This window comes from Lygodium microphyllum, chromosome 23, assembly GCF_053477565.2.
Source record: "Lygodium microphyllum isolate KBCC chromosome 23, Lygodium_microphyllum_v1.1.10, whole genome shotgun sequence".
NCBI classification, from domain to species: domain Eukaryota; kingdom Viridiplantae; phylum Streptophyta; class Polypodiopsida; order Schizaeales; family Lygodiaceae; genus Lygodium; species Lygodium microphyllum.
The window spans coordinates 84,957,895-84,981,618 of record NC_141157.1 but is presented as its reverse complement, the minus strand read 5'-3'; the positions used below and the strand labels follow the sequence as shown (position 1 = coordinate 84,981,618).

The 23,724-nt window shown below is 48.3% G+C and overlaps 1 protein-coding gene across 5 annotated transcripts in view; it reads left to right on the top strand.

The window, feature by feature from the left end:
• The window catches only part of LOC148016413 (beta-galactosidase 9-like), a 214,661-nt gene that overhangs the window by 156,026 nt on the left and 34,911 nt on the right, over positions 1–23,724 (top strand). For 4 of the 5 annotated variants that reach the window (XR_015688038.1, XM_087663739.1, XM_087663740.1 and 1 more), the window contains exons 12-13: positions 6,512–6,744; positions 20,111–20,226. Coding sequence is in view for 4 of the 5 variants with exons in the window: in XM_087663739.1 (XP_087519865.1) it covers positions 6,512–6,744; positions 20,111–20,226 (349 nt within the window). In the remaining variant the exon portion in view is untranslated. The remainder of the gene's footprint in view (positions 1–6,511; positions 6,745–20,110; positions 20,227–23,724) is intronic. The other variant, XM_087663741.1, reaches the window with a different exon arrangement.

The window sequence follows — 23,724 nt, the reverse complement described above, 5'->3', positions numbered from 1 at the left end:
ATTGTGGATTTTCTAAGGAAGAAATGGAAGTACATGGGGAGCTTTCTATGGGATTGGAAGAATTTTTTAAGGTCCTCTACTTGTGTTGGTGCTTGTGTGAGAACAGCCACCAAGGGAATGGGTGTGCTAGTGGTAGGGAAAGTGATATCAATCAAGTTCGTGGTTTGAGGTGCTTGTGTATTTTTGGTTTTGGGATAGTTTGGAGTATAGTAGTCACGAGAACCTGGGCGAAACCGGCATGGAGGTGTTCCTTTTGGGAGGATGCATCTACTTTGATAATGTCTATATTCTCCACACATACAGCACAATATGGGGCAGTTAGGGGGATTGTGAGGGGCCCTAGGTCTTGTGCAGGGTGGTACGGAAGAGGCAGCATATGCAGATGGAAGAGGAGTGATCAACAAAGGACGATTTGTGGAGGGTGGATGTTGAGCTAAAACACGCTTTACAGCTGATTAGCATTTTTAAACAGCCCTAAAACTCACTTAATTAATGAAAAATGCAAATTCCCAAAACCCTAATTTTCGGGGCACCCTTTAAGATCTATAAATAGACAGGATGCCCACCATTCAACATTATCCTTTTCTGCAAGTTTCTCATTTTCCTATATAGATTTCAGGTGTGAACCAAACTTCGACTCCTACCGACGCGCCGCTGCCCTCGGCCCCCGCCATCGCAACCCCGTTGATCCCCCCCCCCCCCCCCCCCCCCCCCGCTGATTGGCATCGCGCCTCCCGTCCCTCTCACCTGCCGCTTGCCATCGCGCTACTCCCCCCGTCTCGACATCGAGCTACGCCACCACGTTGTGTCCCTATGCCCTTGTCATCATTCCCTCCCCCCTGCGCCCCCCCCCCCCCCCCCCCCAATGGTCCACGCCACCTCTTGTCCCCAACCCCCCGTGCCTTATGGCCCCCGATGCCTCCCCCCATTGGGCCGCCTCCTATGCCCACCCCCCGCCTGCAACTTATTCGCAGGGTGACTCTGTTCGCCTACAATCATTCATGCTACGCGCGCCCCCGCTCCCCCCCCCCCCCCCCCCCCAAGTTGCTCCCTTCCCTGGAAGCAACTCCCCCCTGCGACAACAGAGGAGTGTGATAGGTAGGTTCTCAGCAGGGACGCGCAATGGAAACCTCTAGTTAGACACCGGCGCATTCTGCGAGCGCCCCCCAGTCAAACACCTTGCGCATCATCCTCTCAGAGCAACAGCTCTTAGCCGTTTGTACCACAGAGCTAGAGTTGAAAGAAACAACGATCTTTGGTCAAGTCGTTGGACACTCCCCATGGAGGGCCCAGGTGCGCGATTGGCTCCAGTCCACGCTGTGCATTGGCACAGTGCAAATCGAGGAGGCAGTCCTCATGGGCCAAGGGATCTTCATGGTTTGACTCACATCTGCGGATGCAACTCGTGAGTTAGTGGAGAGACCACCCGATGCCTCCACGAAGGGGGTCATTTACATGGTTCCCTATTACAGCGGCTTCACAGTGGAGACATTTGCGCTCCATAATAGATTTCTCAGACATCCAATCACCTTACTTTTCCCCGGACTAGCGGTAGAGTACCGCCAGTTAGTGGAGGACTTTGGATGGCTCTTCGGCACAATCCTTCCTGCCTCCTTCGTGGATGTAGTGACAGCTGCAGGAGTCCCAAAGGTACAAGTGGTCGTGAAAGACAGAAAGAGTATACCAAAGGTCCTGGAGATTGAGGCAAGAGGTCACTCCTTTAGGTAGCAGGTCATTGTGACTGGGCAACTAGGGCAGTGCCGCCGTTGCCATGACTTTGGGCATCAGGCAACAGATTGTACGTGTTTCGAAGCCAAGGCGGCTCTACCAACAGGCCCGCAAGTGGACGCTGATGGCTTCACACAGGTCCAGAGATGACAGTGAGGGAGATGGCCAGGGAGGCCGCAGCTAGCAACTCCTCAGACACAGCCTCGGCAATAGGGAGCAGGAGAGCGAGATGCCCCCCTGGTAGAGCACTCCGCAGCCCGCCCTGCCCGTCCCACTCGGTATGACCGTAGTCCCCCGCATCCACCACCCGCGCCACAGACTACCTCACGTGAGATCCCACAGTCCCCACACTCACCCCCCCCCCCCCCCTCACCCACCCCTCCCATGGAGCCCCCACTAACCCAGGCCCACAGCCCCCCCTTCCAAGGCCACTAGCCCCCCCCAACACTTGCCATGTACCTCCGACCACCCCACCATCCCTTGATCTTCTTCCCCCCTACCACCTCCCCTGCCGAGCACACTCCCCGATCCGCACCTCGTACAGGTGATCCCCCCTAGACCCACGCCCTCTCCTCCCAGAGGAGGTGATGAGCCACACACACCTACATCCTCCTCGCACCATCAATCTTGCCCTCCCCACGCTGCCACCAGCTCATCTGCCTCTACCGCCCGTCACACCTCGAGACAGGCGCAGTTGTTACCACAGGTGTTTTTCGCAGTGGCATGTGGTCCTACCTAAGAGTCGCAGAGCGTTCCCACTACCTCTAGAGGTGGGGATCTTCGTGGTTCATAAGCAAGGAGGGGCAAGACCCATCTATTAGCACCACCGGATGGACCAAACTATACCTTTTTCCTTCAGTCCTCTCACTCAGGGGATTGGACGACAACACAGATAGAGAAGGAGGTGAAGATTCAGGTGGCAGACCACATCTCCCAGTGGATGGGAGAAGGACTAGCACTATTTACACAGCAGTGGCCAAGTTGCATGATGGACATTAACTGATGGGTTGGTATCGAGGTCCCACACTTGAGCATTATCTTTCGAGCCCCTCCACAGTGGAGAGCTCCGATGGATGTGATCGAGTGGCACTTGGCACAAGTGGCCCATTTCTACCAGTGTACAGAGTCATGACTCTCAGCATGGCTGATAGATGCATTGGTAGTACCACTTGGAGTATCTATCACCCCTATGGTCCGCCCAAGGGCCACCATGGGGGATTGGAGCTCGCTGTCCAAGCCTGCGGCAAAGCATACTTGCATGCCCCATAGTTCTTCCTCCTCATCAGCAGCTTCCACACCGAACAAATGCCTGTTTGGTCAGTCATGTTTCCCGGTGAGCTTACACCTCGCATCCTAGAATGTGAATAGTCTCCACTACAGTGGGGCACGAGGTTCCAGGAAGTTGATTGTTCGGTAGGAGTTGCAGCCTGCCCTTGCGGGATGGCGGATAGACATCCTACTTCTGCAGGAGCACAAGCTCACCCCCAACCAGGCCCATCAGGTAAGGAAGGTTCTCCCAGGCAGGTCACACACCTACTAGGAATACACCATCGGTGCCCATGGCAAGAGTGGAGGCGTATGCACCTCTATTGGCTCAAGCCTTACTACCTGCATATATGGGATCATGGGGCGAAGGTGGCAGGGAGGATTCTATGAGTCAGGTTGGATATTGGGGACTCGTACCTCGGAGTCCTCAATGTCTATGCTCCCATTGAGGTCAAGGCAAGCAGCAGGTTCTGGGTGAAGATTACAGCAGGACTCCCAGAGGTGGACTCCTGGATTGTTGGAGGAGACTTCAACAACCTGGAGGCCTTAGAGGACCGGCAGGGTAGAGGTAGAAACTACCAAGGCATGGTTGGGGAGGAGCTGGAGGCATGGGACGTCTTCCTACTGGCGGTAGGAGCTCGCAATGCTTGGAGAGACCCAGCTTTCCACAAGAGGGAAAGGTCGTTGCACTTCTCGTGGGGATACAGGTGGCTAGGCGGAGTCTTGCTGGAGCAATTGGACAGGTTCTATATGGGAGAGTGGGGATGCTCTCGTAGAGGTCAGATAGGGCAGTTGGTTGGCACCACTCTATCCGATCACTGCGCGGTCCTCCTGACACTTGATCCCCTAGCATCTTCCCTATATTCATGATCGTGTCGGATCCTTGACTCAATCTATAGGAGAGAGGAGGTGAAGAGACAGATTGAGCAGATTCGGACTAGGGAGTGGAGCAGGAGAGAAACTGGATCGCAGAGGAGGTTTCAGAGCTCTAGCCCAGACGAGGTGATGGAGATTGCCACCGACTACTACAGACGCCTTTTCTAGCATGAGACAGCCTCATCCAAAGGACAACGTTGTAGACAGCAGGTGTGGGATCACATCCCATCCCTCGTCATAGAGGAGATGGGACGCTCCCTCCTAGCTTCCTTCACAGAGAAGGAATTAGAGGAGGCTTTCCACACACAAGACGGGCAGAAATGCTTGGGAGAGGATGGCCTCTCTAAGGCCTTCTTCACCACTTTCTGGGAGGTAGTGAAGGGAGTTATGGGCAGGTCTTATCAGTCTTCTCCCCAAAGGGGAGACTAGTTGGAGCAATCCTAGTGGAGACTGATCACCCTGTTGCCAATTGTAAAAACACTGGCAAGGATGATTGGTAGGCGACTCCACCCCGTGCTTCTACACATCATTCATGACACACAGACAAGCTTTGTCCAGGATAGGAGCATCCTAGACAATGTCTTTACCTTCTTTAAGGTGACAAAGTGGGCCTAGCATAGTGGTCAGGGATTGGGTGTACTACTCTTGGATTTTGAGAAAGCCTATGACAGGGTGGACTGGGACCTCTTGGAGGGCACCATGGAGAGGTTGGGCTTCCCCCAGGCATGGAGCCATGGAGTCTCTGCACTGCAGATTGGCTACCAGTAGGGTTCTCATAGGTACGGCAAGGCTGCCCACTAGAGAGATCGGTACGGCAAGGCTGCCCACTAGCCCCGTATTTGTTCCTCAAAGGCGATGTCTCACTTCCTTAGATCACGTGTAAGTGGGTTATGCGGCCTCCAACTTCCAATGAGAGAGGAGACGGAGCTGTTGGACTCAGAGTATCCAGATGATACAGCACTTTACATAGAGGACGATGAGTTGATGTTGGAGAGAGTGAGACTAGCTCTTGAGGTATTCTGTGCTGCAGCAGGAGTGAAAATCAACTGGCAGAAGTCCATTTGTTTCCTTACAGACCCAGACTCTAGTATGGAGTGGGGCATCCATTTGGGATTTAGATGGGTGTGCAGAGGGCAGCAGACCGTCCACTACCTAGGGTTCTAGGTGGGACTTGACATCATCCCCGCTCAGCTGTTTCTCCCAGTCCTTGACTCTATTCGGAGGAAACTGACCTATTGGAGTACTACTCGCCTCTCCCTAGCGGTTTGAGCCCTGGTGGTCAACCAAGTCCTCCTACCGACGGCTTGGTATATCACCTCATGTTGGTGCTTCTTCTCGTCCTGTGTTGCTCAGCTTCGTTGCCTAGTGCGGAATTTCCTTTGATCCGGGTCGGACGGTTCCAGGGACTCTCGGGCCAAGGTGGCGCGGGCGATCATCATCCGGCAACGGTTAGAGGGATCATTGACCCAGAGTATCATCATCCGGCAACGGCTTGGGATCATTGACCCAGAGTATCAGAGTATGGCCCTTTTGGGCAAGCTTGTAGTCCACAGTCTCTTACCAGGAGGGCAAACTTGGAAGATCCTATTGCAGGAGGGTCTTGAGGAGTGCAGACCGAGGCTTGGCGGGGATTGGAGACTGTCCTTGAGATGGATCTTCACGATGGCCCAGATCACACCCCCCAGATCCCCCTTCCTACGTAGCTTACTTCGTGTGTGGCAGGGCCTCCGTAAGGCCCTAATTCAGAGCCCCCCAGGTTGGCAAGATGAGATAGACCGTCAGCCGGTGATCTGGAAACCCCAGGTCAGAGATCAGGAGGGGGTACAGATCGGCAGCGGCCCCACATCCAGTGGGCTGGCTGGGAGGCCGGCCCAGGTCGCACCATCAGGACCTGGCAGGAGGTGTACAGGTTGGTGGACGAGGAGGTGTTGCAGTGGGCATCAGGTTGCTAGAGAGGAGTTGAGTTGAGGAGAAGGGAGATTGACGCAGCAATACCTTAGGAGTGGCTTGGACCCCCGGTACGAGATCCCTATGTTTTTTGGGAGGAGCTCCGGGAGTGGTGCCTCTGGATTTGGGAGGGCAGACCACTTGGTGAGCATAGTATGCAGTTCTCCAAACACTGGGTTATCGAAGTAATCACTAGAAGGTGAAGTAGTCCTCTATGCATACATGGTGCATCAATGCTGATGGGTTAGTGAGGCTTCCATTATACAAGAAGTCAAAGTTATACATGGCTCATATTTCCATGGAGCAAGGGAATAAGAAAGTGGTTTTTCTGGTGAAGTGACATGCTCCTATCATCTGCTGACAGATGTGAAAGGACCAATCAAGATCCTGATGTTAAAATTTCTTTAAGTGCATACATAACACCTACTTTTTGTAGACATTTAACCGTGTTTAAAACTCAGAAAGATAGAAGTACAGGGATTGAAAAGAGAAAAAAGAATCACAGAAGCAATGTCTATACGATAAGGACATTGGCAAATTGTAGAATCAATTCTTAAGCCAATGAGGCAAGGTTCTCTTTGGAGGAGAGTTTCAATTTTGTCAGAGACATAGTCTTATTGACCTATATATAAAACTTGATTTTTATTTGAAGGACACAAATCTATATAAACTCTTCTCCATAATGCTGTCACAGGTTAATGCCCAAACTTCCATTCTTAAGATGGGAAAATTTTCTCAGAATGGAGATATTGGGCATGATGACGAATATTTGCAAAGACAAGAACAAATCCAGAATTCAGAGCTCTCATGGGAGTTTTATGTAGAGACTGTGGGGGTGTGGAATGATGCAAGTTTCTCTGCAACAGGTCTTCTAGACCACCTTAGGGTCACAAAAGATGTGACTGACTACCTATGGTACTTAGGCAAGTAAGTAAACTACAAATCTTCTATTTTGGAGGTTGCATTTTGTACAGAAACATTTGGAAGATCTTATATTCCTTGTCTGGGCTAAAAATGTTGTGATACTAACATGTACTCTCTCTTCAATGTCTAGATATTCAAGCAAACACACATGATGTATATGGCATAGTCTACATAAGATGTCCTCAGCTTTTTGGTGAAAAAGGGTGGCTAATTATATCATTCTGAAAGAAACATGACACTACAAGGGCTCAACACTGGAGCAAGAACACTCACAGGAGCACCAGAGTTAAATCACATACAGATAAAGCCTCTCAGGGTAGTTTGGGTGAGATAGGGGAAGGAAGCCAAGATGGGAGGCATAGATCCACTCTAGGGTATGATCCTATAGCATAAAGAATAGGATATGACATCCTTGAGTGTGAAGGAACATGCACAATAGAGGAGGATGGTTGCCTTCAGACAGGATTTGGATCAATCAGAGTTCACAGGATGCTCCAAATAGAGGATTGGAGTAGTGGTGCACGTTTCGATGAGGTGGTGCATTGACCTGGACCTTGATATAGATGGATGGAGACATTGGGCTATTCAGAGGAAGGCCCCTTAAGAGATTACAGTGGGATCCAGTTTGGAGGGATCCATTCCTTAATAGGCCATTTGATGTGGCCACTTCTGGCTACACTACCAGGCTGGGGAGCAGGACTCAGTGAGTAAGATCAGAGTATAGCCGACAGCCACTTTTCATTGGCACAGATAGGACATTATTATTTCTTGTTATACTTTTGGAGGAGGCTAGATGACTGCCTTAGATCTAGGGAAGATTTCCCTCTTCCTATCGCTATCAGCTCACAGGAGCTAGCAGTTGGTGCATGGCTTGGATATTGCAGGGTCCCAATGGTATTGTGAGATGTGGTGAGCCAAAGAAGACACAGAGACATTGCCTATGGGACTGTCTGAGAGTTCAGGTTGTATGGAGGAGAGCCCTTATGATGGTCTTCCATGGCACAACAGAGACTATGGTTGTGAGTTGAGGTGCTTAGCTTTGGTCGTATACAGATTCCCAACTTGTGGACATGATTATTTTCAGGGCAGCCACTGGTTTTTCATCATTGCTCGACATTTGAGTAAATTCCCACTTCAGAATACTAGCAGGCACGATGGAACCCAGGACACTGTCATAGATGGGAGCTGGTTTCTAGTATTATTTCAATTGTGAGGTGCAATCATGCTATAGACCTCAAGGATATCACAGCTGCACAGACTGTCCCAAGGATTTGGATAGAGATCACCTATACTCTCCATGGGAGATGGGGGAGGGGCAGACTCAGGAAAAATCGTGCCACCTGTATGTACATCTAAGGGGACAATTAGGCCACCCAGTACCTGCCCAAGATTGTGGGGAACCAGCAAGGAGTTGGAGAAAGACCTTGCTAGGATAGTACAATCAGTCTTATGCGAGTGAGCACCAAGCCTCTCATAACCCCCCTGTCAATAGGTACAAGATTGATTGTGTCAACATGTCCACTGAATTGGTGTGCACTCACCTAGCCGTAGGGCATCATGTTGTTGAGCTGCCTATTCCAGACAATTGGCTGCCTATCAATCACCTCCTAATACCTAGGAAGCATCTTGTACTAGCAACCTGTAAAGTCACTGCCAAACATGCAAAATACTACATAAGAAAATGGATCAAGAAAGAGTCATAGGGGCAATATTGAAAATCTAGCCTGAGGAAGGCCCCTAGTTTCCACCAAGGTGGGGCCAACACTCCTGAAAATCCTTTGAAGTCTATCCACCTTAGGGTGAGGCCTTTGACTACAATACAAGCTTGCCTGAGAAGACCTAACTCTAGCACATTCCTGCTCAGTGATGCCCAATCATAGTGGTAGTCTGCCAACCTTCCAACCTTGGCTCAAGAATTCCTATAGAAACCAATTTATTGGATCATGGCTAGCAAGACCTGAGTGACTAAAGTGTTTTACCCACCATGAGATATATGTAGTACTCAGTAATTCAAACTTTTGCCAGATGGAATCAATCACAAGGACAAACTGCTACATTTTCATGATATCAAGACCTACCTAGAAGCCAAGATATCTCAGGGTCTATCCTCCACTCGCCCATTCGAAATCAAAGTTTACTTCCCAATCCTGAACTTAAAGAAGATTCTATTTCAAGATGCTCCTACCCTAGTCAAAATATTGCCTAGTAGAAGGAGAGGTCAAAGCTTACCATCGGTCATCTTTTCCAAGGCCTCATAGGTCAGTGACAATGAGGTATCAACACCACTAGCTAAGCTGCTCCCAAAACCTTCCCTCCATCCATTCCCCGCTCTTTCACCTTCTTCTCCCCCCCTCTTCCACTTTTTTTTTAATCATCAAACAAATTAGCCCTTGCAATTGGCTTCGAGCGTCCTTCTTATCATGAAGATCTTTTTGAAGACGCTCAAAACTCCCTAGGTCTCTAGTCTGGGCAGGTTTTCCATCCTTGAGGCAAGGTGATTCTGAGGGGATGAGGGGAGATACTTTTGTGCCATCGTGGGATTTTGGCACCTTTTTTTACCTAGCTCCTCAGATACTTTGGCACTATAGCCCATTAAATTGGTTGTTCACTTAACATTGTATTTATACTGTACTGAACTACTCTTTCTAGGTCTTTCCATCAGCTACTCTTTACAGGGATGTCCCTCTAAGGTATCATTAATAGGTGAAAAAGGAAGCAATCAGAGAGGCTGCAGGGCAACTCTAAGCAGATGAGGACGAGAGGCTGTGATCCGGATGTGGGGCTGTGGCAGCTCTTCCCATTTAGCAACACATGGTTTGGCATTATAGCCCACCACATTGGTTTGTATTTATGATGTTCTTGGCAGTCCCTTTTAGGGTTTATTTGTACTTTGTATTTTACCTTGAACTTCTTATGAGGTGTCATTGACAAAAGTAGGGTTCTTGGAGTTTATTCGCATATATTTTGGTTAGGGTCGAAATACGAGACTCACATGATTTTTAGTTCCTAGATAGGTGGGCGAATGTTTGGTTGACCAAATGTGAGGATTTCAGAAAATTGGGTGAATGTTCTGAGAAAACTTGATTTTTGAGCTATTTTTGGGAAATTTTCAGGCTGAAATATGTAAATTTTTGGATATATGGGCAAGTTTTTTAATTTTCAGGCACAAATATTTATCTTGATGACCACAAAAAGCTCCAAAAAATAGTCTTTGGGCTAAAATTCGCCCCTAGTTTTTACCCTGAAGTTTTTTATACAAAAGTGCAATATTTTTTTGCTATGCAGATAAAATTTTCATATTCTTATCATCCTCAAACCAATTGATAGAGTGAGATGGTCAATTCCATTTTGCTGATATAGTGAAATGCTATGTTACTGGTCTGAAATCAGCTTTCAAAAGCATTTGTTCTATGTAGAGAGATCCTATATGTACTTTGACCTTCGTGCAATTATTGCTAGGATGGTTTTAATAGAATTTCTTTAATTGGAAAAACCAAAATTGGCTTGGAAAATAGTATAAATAAAGTACTTTTGAGGTTGTGTATGGTGAAGTGACTTTCCCACCTACTCTAACAATAAAACTTCAAACTGATCATTTCATTGAGGATTGCATACTAGCATTCGACAATGTCAAGCAAACTAGCATTAGGAATAAGAAGTAGAAGAAACAATCAAACAAGCATATACACCAGATAACCATGGAAATTGGTGATTGGATGCTCCTAAAGCCTGAGAAGACTAGATGCAGGAAGATCAAAAAGAAAGGCAGCATTCCGAGCTGTCCAACAAATACTATGGTGCTTTTCAATGTCTTTACCTCATGATGAGCTAGTCCTTGCTGATCGACGAGAGGTGGAAGAGCTTGAACACATTTTTTGATCTGTTCAAATGATCCATGCTCCACAAGGGAGAGGAGAGATGATACAAGTGAAAGCCTCTCTGATGAGGAGAGAAGTGTGGCCTTTCCACATGCATCTAGTGGCTCAAACAGTTATCTTGCCCACGTTTTCCTATTATTTGCCACTATAGCCTTGGTCCAAGAGAAGCTTGAGGGTAATCAGTCAGTCAGTCCATTTTATGCTTCTGTAAAAGGGGTTTGTGCATTTTGGCATTTCCTGGATTTCATGGAATCGCATTTACACACAAAAAAGAATGCGGGTGTTGCAATTCTAGATTTGGAAACTCACAAAGTGGCACTCAAATGGTCGTTGTTTCAAGCTATGTGCTTTGGTGATCAACCTTCGGTTTCCATTGTGCACTTTTTTCTTGAAGATAGGGGTATTGTGCATGGAAATATCAGAATACATGGCTCTTGATTGCATGTATTAAATAATAATCAGTATGTTAGTCTGATATCTTTTGTCTTGTTGGCTCACTTGTTCAGCTCATGGAAAGGGGTGCTTTAGCAATCTAGTTGGCACCCAAGCAATGATCATTTGCAAGCCAACTCTATGCAGGCTGAATTGCTAGTTGTCTCTAAGATTGTTCATGGGAAGGAAAGCAACATGCTACACTGATATTTAATTGAATGGCCAGCTTGGATTGATTTTTATTGCAGATGCAACTTTGCCAATATGGAAAATCTTGATGTATTTCTTGTTGATCCAACGGACATTTCATATCCCCAAAGGATGCTATCACTTACGGGACAATATTTCAATATCCTTGTATGATCAGCAGCATTTCCTTGGGCTTCTTCTGGAGAGTCCCTGCCAGAATTGGAGACATAAGGGACAACTGCATTTGCAGTGCGCCTTGGTTAATCAGATTTATCATTTGCTTACTAAGGATCATGACTAGCTAGTATGTAAGGGAAATTCCATTTGGGGCCTCCACAAAAGCATGATATGGTGAAAGTCAATGGTAATGGAGGGTTAGATCAACAAAACCCCCTTCAATGAAAAGTTTCTATTTGTCAAATATTAGTGTGTGGCCTCCTCTTGCTTCTACACTCTCTGCACACAATATTTCTAATGGTTTGTGCTTCTTCTACACTACAAGTGTGGAGACATGTCTCCATCAGTTTATCTCCTGCCTGGTGGTGAGAAAAATCTGGTCCCATTTGTCTCAGATTTGGTGAGAAATATCTGGACCCTTTTGTCTCAGATTTGGTTCTGTCTGGTGAGAACTCTTATGCATTCCCATGATTGGGTGTTTGGCAAGGCTAAGTTTTCAGATCCTTAGCATTATCTTATAAGTTTAAATGTAACACACACTCTCTTCTACCAAATTTGAGGGGGAGCCAAAGGTGGAACCTTTTTTTTTATAAAGAGAACAGAAAAGATTTTATTAATAAGACTTCTTGGTACAAGCTATCCCAAGGCAAAACAGAATATACAAAGCAGCCCTATAAGGGACTGCCATATCAAAAAATATGTAACAAGGAGGAAGCCTATTATAAAGCTTGAATAAATAACTAGTCAGGAGGTCTATAATGCTAGACCATGTGGGACTGGAAAAGGAAAAAGGTGCCAAAATCCCATTCCTTCAGAAAACCATCTCTCCTTCTTATCATCTTCAAACTGCCCTGTATCCTCTCCCTTCTCTTGTGAGAGTATGCACAATCTGTGTTTTGCAAACACTTCACCTAACAAGATACCACCAAAGAAGCCAAAAGATCATCACATTGACCTCATTCCTGGGAGCTTACCTCCAAATAGGCCACCCTATCATGTGAGTCCAACAAAACAAGAGAAGATTATGAAGCAAGTGAATGAGCTTTTGAAGAGGGGTCTAATAAGACCCAATTCCTCACCTTTCTCTACCAAGAAAGTAAACTCACTCTCTCGGTTGGTGGCTATCACTGCAAGAAGAATCTCTCCTCTAGTGAAGAGCCCCATCTATGCCTACACAATCTCTGTACCAATCATCCATTCAGGAGGTAGCACCTCCCTAATGCTCTCCATTATGGCTCTAACTCCCTTGATGCCTCATAATCTCTATCTTTGTATACAAGTCAGGAGCTCAAGAGAGGCAAACCACTCCCCCATTGTAGAAGCTACCTATGAAGAGAACCTCCCCCAAGGTAAGAGGGTCCTCTCTCCAATGATGTGGCCTCTCTCTATCTTGAGTATCTCATTGAAGAGAAGTGGCTGCTTACACTTCTCCAACAGTCGCTAGATCAATTTGGTGAAGTGCTGAGGAAACAAATCTCCATGCCCATAATAGTTGTAGCAAATCTGACATCAAAACTATTAACAATCCCCATACCTTTGATTTGCTGAAATATCCAATGTGTGTTAGGCAGCCATGGTAGTAGTACCTTCTTCCATGGGTCCTTGCCTAGAAGAAGGCCTCTCATGATGAGCTTCACCATCAATGCTCTGCTCTGATTGTCTAGGTCAGTAATTCCCAAACCACCCTTAGATGTGGGATGAATGATAACATCCTAGGCTGCCCTAACCCTCACGAGGCTACCATCTCCACCTAACCAAACGAAATTCCTGATGAGTAAGTTTTGTTGGGAGAGAAATACAAGCAATCCTCCATTTTTCAAACCACTTGGTGATATCAGTGCATGTGCCATGTGGTAGATAGAAGAGAAGATGGTTGAGGTTTCAATGGATATGCACATCATCTGGGCACGTGGGATGCCAGTGAATTGCAAGGACCCTGTTGGATGTAGGTGTAGTGTACATGTATGTGATGACCTGATGGTGTGCTAGGCTCCTATGCCCTTAAAAGATTTACTTGTGTGGGTCAAAAATTTTAGAAACCTTGGATTTAATGTCACAAACTCTTGTCAAATATAAAAGGGGCCTAACAATAAACATGAGAGAACCTAACTCTTTTTTTTTTTTGCCCTTTCCTTATTTTGTGACGTCTACAAGTTGATTTTCTGGTTGAAGGGCTATCAGAGAAGAAAGGGGTTGCAATTTGCTACATATCAAAGTTATCTAGTTATTTTCCGAGAAGATTGTTTTTCCTTTATGTTATGTTTTCCTGATTGACAAGGTAGTAACTCACGGCTCAACCCCGTCACGTCACGCACGCTACCCCCTCCCCCCCGGCCCTGTCTGATCGTCGCGTCCCGCCAGATTTAGCGCCATCGCCATCCCCCTCGCCAGGGCCATCACCATTGCCATCCCCATTCGCCATCGCCTGCGCCCCATCCCCCTCGCCATCGCCATCTCCCTGCGCCACCGCCTGCGTTTTCCGTGCCGCCCCGTTTTTTCTCCCCTGGCCGCCGCCTGCCCCTGCCTATCTTTTCCTCCCTCCACCCCCCCGCCCCCCGTGCGCTGCCCCGTCTGGAGGCCTAGCCCTTTGTCAAACTGTCACACCACTGCCATCGAAAATAGAAATCTTCCCCCCCCCCCCACCCCTTTTCGCCATCAACACCCCCCCCCTCCAGTTGCTCCCTCCCCTTGCAGCAACTCCCTCTCCAGTAGCACAGCAGCGTGATAGGTAGGTTCTCCCAAAAGGGACGCGCAATGGAAACCTATGGTTAGACGCCATTGCACTTTGCGAGTGCCCCCAGTTAAACACCTTGCCCGTAGTCCTCTTTGAGGAGCAGCTCTTAGTCGTTTGAGCTAATGGAAACAACGATTTATGGTCAGGTAGTAGGACATTCCCCAGCCAGGGCCCAGCTTCGGGATTGACTTCACTCCATGCTGTGTGTCGGCACAGCGCAGATCGTGGAAGCGGTCCTATTGGGCCAAGGGATCTTCATGGTCGGGCTCAGCTCGGCAGACACAGCTCGCGAGTTACTCGCCAGTTGGTGGAAGACTTTGGACGGCTCTTCGGCACTGTCCTTCCCGCATCTTTCACGGATGCAGTGACAGCAGCAGAGTCCCAAAGGTATGGGTGGCAGTGAAAGAGGTCAAGAATATCCCACAGTTTCTAGAGATTGAGGTAGGCGGGTACTCCTTTAGGCAGCAGGTCATTGTGACTGGGCAACCAGGGCAGTGCCTGCGCTACCACGACTTTGGGCATCAAGCAGCAGTTTGTATGCGTTTGGGAGTCAAGGCGGCTCCGCCCACAGGTCTGCAGGCGGACACTGACGGCTTCACACGGGTCCAGAGACAACAAAGAGGGAGACGGCAAGGGGGGGCACAGCCAGCTCCTCAGACCTAGCCTCGTCAGCAGGGTGTTGGCGGGCGAGCGACCCCCTCGCGGCAGAGCACTCCACAGCTCCCCCTGTCCGTCCCACCCGACTGGACCGTAGCCCCCCACATTCTCCACCCACGCCACAGACTGCCTCGCCTGAGTTCCCACCGGCCCCTCACCCACCCCCCCCTCCCCACACCCGCCATGCATCTCCATCCATCCCACCATCCCTCGATCCTCTTCCCCCTCATCACCCTCCCTACCGAGCACCCCCCCTGATCCGCACCTAGATCAGGTGAACCCCCCCCAGACCCACTCCCTCTCCTCCCGCAAGAGGTGATGAGCCACACACACCTACCTCCTCCGCGCACCATTAGTCTTCCCCCTTCCACACAACCACCAGCTCATCCGCCCCTACCACCCGCCACACCTTCCTGAGACAGGCACAACTGTTGCCACAAGAGTTCTTCCGCAGTGGCCCATGGTCCTACATGCGAGTTACAGAGCACGGAGAGTTCCCACTACCTCTAGAGGTGGGGATCTTCGTGGTTCGTAAGTCAAGGAGGGGCAAGGTCCATCCACTAGCACCACCAGATGGACCAAACTACGCCTTTTTTCTTCAGTCCTCTTACTCAGGGGAGTGGACGACTACACAAATTGAGGAGTTGAAGAGTCAAGTGGCGGATCACATCTCCCAGTGGATGGGAGATGAAGGATTAGCATTGTTTGCACAACAGTGGCCAGGTTGCATGATGGACATTAATTGGTCGGCTGGTGCCGAGGTTCCACACTTGAGCATTATCTTTCAAGCCCCTCCACAGTGGAGAGCTCCGAGGGACGTGATCGAGTGGACCCCGGCACAAGCGACTCGTTTCTACCAGTGTACAGAGTCGCGATTCTCAGCATGGCTGATAGATGCATTGATAGTACCACCTGGAACATCTATCACCCCTATGGTCCGGCTAAGGGCCACCATGGGGGACTGGAGTTCACCATCCAGACCGGCGGCAAAGCGCACTTGCATGCCTCACAGTCTCTCCTCCTCATCAGCAGCATCCACACCGAATAGATACTTGTTCGGTCAGTCACAGGTTTCCCCATGAGCTTACATCTTGCATCCTGGAATGTGAATAGTCTCCACTACAGTGGGGCACGTAGTTCCAGGAAGTTGATTGTTCGGCAGGAGTTGCAGCCTGCCCTTGCCGGACGGATCAACATCTTGCTTCTGCAGGAACACAAGCTCACCCTCACCCAAGCTCAGCGGGTTGGAAAGGTACTTTCGGGTAGATTGCACACTTACCGGGAGCACGCCATAGGTGCCCACAGCAGGAGTGGGGGTGTATGCACCTCTATTGGCCGGAGTCTCACCACCTATGTACGAGACCACGGGACGATAGTGGCAGGAAGGGTTCTATGGATCAGATTGGATATTGGGGACTCGTGTATTGGAGTCCTCAATGTCTATGCCCGTACAGAGGTTAGGGCACGTAGCAGGTTCTGGGTGGAGATCGTAACTGGACTCCCAGAGGTGGACTCCCGGATTGTTGGAGGAGATTTCAACAACCTAGAGACCTTGGAGGACCAACAGGGCAAAGGCAGAAACTACCAGGGCATGGCTGGGGAGGGAGCAGGAGGCATGGGAGGTCTTTTTGCTTGCAGTTGGAGCACGTGATGCCTGGAAAGACCCTGCCTTCCACAGGAGGGAGAGGTTGTTGGACTTCTCATGGGGATACAGGCGGCCAGGTGGAGTCTTGCTGGAGTGGTTGGACAGGTTTTATGTGGGAGAGTGGGGAGGCTCTCGTGGAGGCCAGGTTGAGCAGTTGGCAGGCACCACATTATCCGATCATTGCCCGGTTCTCGTAACACTTGACTCCCCAGCATCCGCCCTAGACACACGATCCTGTCGGATCCTTGACTCGATCTATAGAAGGAGGAGGTGACAAGACAAATACAGCAGATTTGGACCAAAGAATGGGATAAGAGGGACTGGATAGCAAAGAGGTTGCAGAGGTCCTAGCCGAGTCAAGCAGAATCTGCCAAGAGGCAGCCATACAGGCCAGGCAGCAGTGTTGGGAGGAGGAGAGAGCACTCTGGCGGGACCTTGCAGCCACGCAGAGATTATTGCAGGAGGCACCAGGGGATCCCACCCTCCACACATAGGAGGTGTGCGCGCGTGCAGCCATTGTTGGCCTAGAGGACATACGCTAGGAGTTCTCTTTCCGCACCTCAGCAGCGTTTTCGGCGTGGAAGGGGGACACGATGTGCAGGGAATTCTTCCAGGTGCACCAGCCCCGCACCGCGGGAGAGCAGATACGCAACCTTTAGGATCAGTATGGGAGGACCCGTTCTAGCCCAAATGAGGTGATGGAGATTGCCACCTACTACTACACGCACCTTTTCCAGCAGGAGACAGTTTCAGCTAGAGGACAGAGATGTAGACAATAGGTATGGGAGCACATCCTGTCCTTCGTCACAGAGGAGATGGGACACTCCCTCCTAGCCCCCTTCACAGATAAGAAACTAGAGGAGGCTTTCCATACACAGGATGGGCAGAAATGCCCGGGGGAGGATGGCCTCTCTAAGGCCTTTAGTACCTACTGGGACGTGGTGAAGGATCCCCTACTGAGGGCTTTCCAGGAGATCTTCACCTCAAGACAGATGCCAGGGAGTCTCTCGGTAGGCCTTATCAGTCTTCTCCCCAAAGGGGGAGACCGGTTGGAGCTCTCCCAGTGGAGACTGATCACCTTATTGTCAGTAGCCTATAAGGCATTGGCAAAGATGATTGGTAGGCGACTACGCCCCGTGCTTCTAGATATCATTCATGACACACAGGCAGGCTTTGTCCAGGATAGGCACATCCTAGACAATGTATTTACCTTCTTTGAGGCAATAGAGTGGGCTCAGCACAATGGGCAGAGACTGGCAGTACTACTCTTGGATTTCGAGAACGCTTATGACAGGGTGGACTAGGATTTCCTAGAGGGCACCACGGTGAAGTTGGGATTCCCCCACGCTTGGATTTGTGGGCCTCTGCCCTGTACAGATCGGCCACCAGCAGGGTTGTCATAGGCGGAAGGCGAGGGGAGGAGTTTCGGTTGGAGAGATCGGTTCAATAGGGCTACCCCCTGGCCCCATACATGTTCCTACTCTTCGCAGAGGTGATGTCTCACTTCCTCAAGTCACGTGTGAGCAGATTACGCGGCCTCCGACTTCCGGTATGAGAGGAGACTGAGTTGTTAGACTCAGAGTACGCAGATGATACAACACTCTACATAGAGGACGATGAGCATGGGGAGGTATGGGCAGCTAGGTTTTCACCAGCAGGCATCCCCCTTCAGGTGGTAGGTAGAGTGGGTGGTGCCCCGCATGGGACTTTCTTCACCATTCAGGAGGGGGGATGTCTGGCCCTTGACAGAGGGCAGCAAGATGAGGGGATTGCCACCCTTTCGTGGAGAAGGATTCGGGTGGTGGGTCTTTAGGGGAAGACATGGCAACTGGATCCCTATGTTTTTTGGAAGAAGCTCAAGGAGTGGCGCCTTTGGATCTGGGAGGGTAGACCACTTGATGAGCTGGAGTGGGATCCAGGAGAGTGGCTATGGCCGGCCTCTACATTCGCCAAAAAGCCACTTGGGTTGATAGAGTACACTGCCAGGATTGGCAGACATGTGCAGGAGGATATGGACTGGGCGCCGTCATGCAGCAGGCACTGGGCGGAGCACAGCATCACGGAGCCCTTCCGATAGACCTTCTGGCGCCGCCTATGGGATAGCTGGAGGCTGAGGAGGTTGTCGTACTTTTTATGGCTGGTGGCACATGGAGGCTTAGCGGTGGGAAGTTGGCTTGCCCAGATGCAGGAGGGAGGTTGTAAGCGCTGCACACAGTAGCCTTTGGAAACCCCAAAGCACTGCCTTTGGTCATGTGAGGAGGCGCAGCTCATGTGGAGAGGAGCATGCCGTATCCTTCGACGTATAGCACCCAGCCTTGGGTATATCTCATGGGGAGCTTTCTATTGGCAGGCAGTCAGCCAAGGCTGTCACCTTTTGTACGAGGCCGGGATGCAGGACACGATATTCATGATCGAGGCAGGGTCATGCGCAGTGGTCGGTCTGTAGGCTCTACCCATCCGCCAGGTGAGCCCACAGCAGACCGCTCGGAGGTATGGGAGATCATAGGGAGTCTTACTAGATGGCATATATGGAAGGTGCGGTACTAGGAGGCTTTCGGCGGAGAGAGACTTTCAGCACATGCGACCTAAGCAGAGCTCTGGACCTCATCATCCACTCCCTCCGCGGCCGATGGGATCAGGTGCAGGGCGAGTCCAGGGCTCGTTAGGAGCTCCATGGTCACTTCATGCGTACTTGGGGCAGCCAGGGTCTGTTCTTTGTAATGCAGGCAGGCAGCCCCAGTTAGCGATATACCCCCCCCCCCCCCCCCCCCCAACGGCTTCTTGCCCCCATCCCCCCCTAGACCGCCTTAAGAGGCTTGTATACATGATGTATTGGTGACTTTGCATCAGCTCCAGCTAGTCTGTTGAGCATGAGCACTCTGTTGTAATCAGTTTATTGAGTAATATAATCAGCCACAGTTTACTTGCAAAAATAAAAATAAAAAAATCTAGTTGTTTTCCTTGATTATTCTACTGCTGCAGTGATCCAATTCTGTCTCTATGATTGCATGGGAATATCATGCAACCCTGAAAGCTTGCTGCCCAGACTTTGATGGCTGCATGTTGAATGTTTTGTAGAGGTTTTTAATGGCTATGTTTATAGAAAATTTGCTCTCTTGTACTCTGTGCTTCAATTTCAAAGTTGTATGTGAATGTGAACACTTTTGGGCCATTGAGGACAGCTGTTCACCTTTGGTTCACCATCATCAATGGTGGCTGTTTGTGAAGGGATCTTGCTAACTGCAGCTTGCACCGCTGCCTTTTGTTAATTTGGAATTGAGGACTAGAGACAAAAAGGCCCACAAATGTTATAGGTTTTTATAATCTTATGCTTGCAACCTGTGTGCTCATGTGATCTAAGATCTTACTTTGTTAATACAATATATTAGAAGCTTTAATGAAGTTGCAACTTGCCACTTTGTAGTATAAACTACCAGTACAGATTGTGTGTAGTGAATGTCTTGGCTAATTTTGCTTGGAAGGAATCAATGCCATGGATAATCATTCCGTTTATGAAGGCATTGTTCCACTTACAGTAGGCTAAGGCAAAACTTCAAATGCCCTCAAGCTAAGATCATATTCTGCAGAATTGTAAGTAATAAACAAACAATCAAGGAACTAAATTTTATCACTTTTCTTTTATGTGTACATTTCTAGAGTGGAGGTATTGAACCATAGTGGTGCATGCTTACACAATGGTGCAAAAGAGATGGTGCTTCACATTGAAGCTATGCGAGACGCAGTTTCGATATTTGTAAATGGCCATTTTTCAGGTAAAATAAATCCCATCTTTCTTCTCATGCATCTGATTTGTGTAGTTTTGCACCTCTTCTATGAAAAAATTATTGTGGACAAAAAATTCCTTAGAATCACTATTTATCTTGGTTTAAGTGACCTTACAAGCATCTACCAAAGGTGAACATACACCATATGAAAACACCACAAATGAGCTTTTGTATAGAAACATTCTTTTGTTAGTTTATCATGAATACTGCTGTCACTTGAATGATTTAGAATTTTTTCTAGAGATGTTTTCCCTGGAGACTTCTTATGTGGCAATATTTTTTCTAAAGACTTTTTGTCTAGATACTTCTTGGACTTTCCTGGAGACTTCTTTTGTCCTGAGACTTTCTGGTTTGGATAGAGGCAAAGTCTGCCCCAAGCCGTCTCCAGATATTGCATTGTAGATCTTTTTCCCCTCCCTTTTCATCTATAAAAAGAGGGGAGCAACCATTGTAGCATCAATCATTTTGAGCTAATGAAAGGTGTGCCATTTTTGTGTGTGCTTTTCTCTCCTTCTCTCCAGTCCACTCCGGTATGCATGGACTGCAACACCCTACACTCCACTCCATCTCACCACTTCACTCTAGCCATATCCCTCTTCTCTGCTCCAGACTTATTTTCTCTATCTTACTTTCTCTAGCCTTCTCTCTCCTCGAGACAATATGTATACCTCGGGGTCACTTGTTGTAAGGGGCCACAATTTTCATGGAAGGAGACTTGACAGGCTAGGCCTGCACGGGCATATGCAGCTTTGGGTACTCTAGAGGGGCAGTGTGCACACATACAGTTTCAAGAGTCTCGTACCAAATTGTGGCTTTTTGACACTTTAGTTAGGCCCACACTACTCTATGGGGCAGCCATTTGGGGCCCAAGCCTTTATCATACTAGTCGGATGCCATTTATGGACTGTGATGGACTGGAAGCACAACATTATGATGGCTGGGAACACATGGAAAGATCGCTGGTCATGATCATAGCACGTATGATAAGGGCAAAAGCCTCAGTACCACAAGAGATCATCCAGGAAGAATTAGGCGCTGCACCCATGGTAGTTGAGGCATTATTCCAAGCTTTTCCTCCAAAGGATATGGCAGCTCCCTAAAGACCGATATCCTAGACTAGTGCTGGAGTCTTCAAGACAGCTTGCAGCAGAGAGAGATAGACAATGTTGGTATGCACGTATGAGCACGCGGCTGAATTTACGTGACATGAGTACAGATAGACTACCGTCATTTGATTATAGCCTCGACTGCCCTACTTTGAGCCTCAGTTGTGCAGAGCTGAATAGTGTGATCAGGACAGACATCACTAAAGTGGAGACAGAAAGAACTTGGTCCAAGCCCCCTTTCCCATTAGGCACGAAAACGGCACAATACCAATGTCACTTCTTGCAGCTTTCTCATGACGGTTTCATAGTGAGGCCTAGATACCTGGATGCTCAACTTTCCCATGAACTCTGAGTTGCTATTGGTTAGATCTGCACCTCATTGCATCAACTGATGATTGAAATAGGTCGATGGAGCCATATTGCAGCCAATGAGAGAATGTGCCAGCTTTGTGGATGGGAGCCAAAGACGGAGGAGCACTACATTTGTATATGTACTGTATACTATGATATTCGAGGCTGCTATCATTGCCTCTTTAAGGAGGGCGTTGGACCGCTAAGACAGGTGATGGACTATGAGGACCAAAGATGTTTGGGCCTTTTCTTGTTGGAGCTTCAACGACGCAGAGCATTATTGTTACGGGATAGGAGGCGACCCCAGCATCATCCACCCCTTTAGAGAGCAGTTACAAACTACTTCAGCATAGCTGAACCCCCTGTTGTGACCACCCCAGACACTACATCTCCTACTAATAGGCATTTCCGAGATGCAGCATCAGTAGGCATCACAATTGACAAAGCTACAATGCTACGCAGAGCATGACGCCCTAGAGTACCTACTCGGCAACATAGGCATGCCCATATGCACCACATTCGCATCATGATTGCTCGTTACAGAGGCAGATTGGTGCGGTGACGCACTCGGAGGTAGCTTGTAGAGTCTTGGTGGATTCCATAGACTGAGGGGGAGATACCCTACACTCTTGATCTTTTTAAGCTTAGTTTTTTTCCACATAAATTTTACCTCTTCTTATATGATGAGAGATGATGATACTAGTTGTATTGGTTATGGTCTCATAGGCCACTTTGGCCTTTTGGAGACGTTAATAGATCTTTCTTTCTCCTCTTTCTTCCAAACTTCTCTATCTGCAAACTTCTCACCTCTACCGCTACACTTCTATGTCTCCAGATTTCTTGCCTCTTTTTTCCAAAGTACTCTATCTCTATAGCACTCTTGTTTTTTCTCGGGCCTTTCCTATCTCTAGATGTATCCATCAGTGGGGCCTAGCAAGTCAGGAAAGATGACACAAAAAAAAGTCCTCATCCTAAAGTTTGGAGACTTTGAAAAGAAGAGATCCTTCCTCTCCAAGAGGATTGCTCTCAAAGGAGAAAAGATCTACCTAGATGAAGGCCTTACCCTAGCCAAAATAGCCCACGGGAGGGAAAACATGCCATGTGCTCTTAGAGGCACAAAAAGCAAGTAAATGGACCGTCTACAAAGATGGAAGAGTCATCATCACAAAGAAAAGGATAACATGACCATGTGCGACCTATGAGACCTTGAAGTTCACACTATGGAATTGCAATGGCTCCCTTAGGACAAATGCAAGTTATTTTTTACGATACTTTCAAAGGGATAGACATTGCTATGTATATTGAGGCACACCAATGTAGAGAGAGCCATCCTGATGTATATGGATATGGATGGGGAAGTACATATCGCCCTCAGCCTAGGAGGCCTAGAGGGATGAGGGGATTAGGAGGTGTGGCAATTCTATTTAGAGAAGAGCTCTGAGATACAGTCCAAGTGGTACATAGAGATGCAAAGGTAAGATACATCTGGACCAGGCTACGTATAAATAGAACTCGAGACATATACATTGCCATATGCTACTTTCCCCATGCATACTCTAAGTTTGCCCCTAAAGAGGCATCCCCATATACACCTCCATGTGAGGACATAATGAGATTAATGAACATTGGGGATGTTTTACTAGCAGGAGACTTTAATGCACACATAGGAGACAACAAATATACCTTCTTTGACACTAGCAATGAGATGTTCAGAGATATTGCATTAGATGAAGTGGAATTAGTCAAATCAGCCCAATATAGAGAGAGAACAGAAAATGGAACCCACCTACTGGCATTGGGAAGTACACATGGTTTGGTCATCCTTAATGGGCTGCCACAGTGGCCAGGATCTAATGGTTTCTTATATTGGAATAACAAGAAAGGGTCAAGCATAGTGGACTATGATTATATCACCCAACATACTACCTAACATAAAAAGCTTTGAAATCTCAAACAGACCGATTGGATTAACAGCAAACCATGCTATTCTTGCTTTCACAATGCAATATGGGCATATATATGATGCACA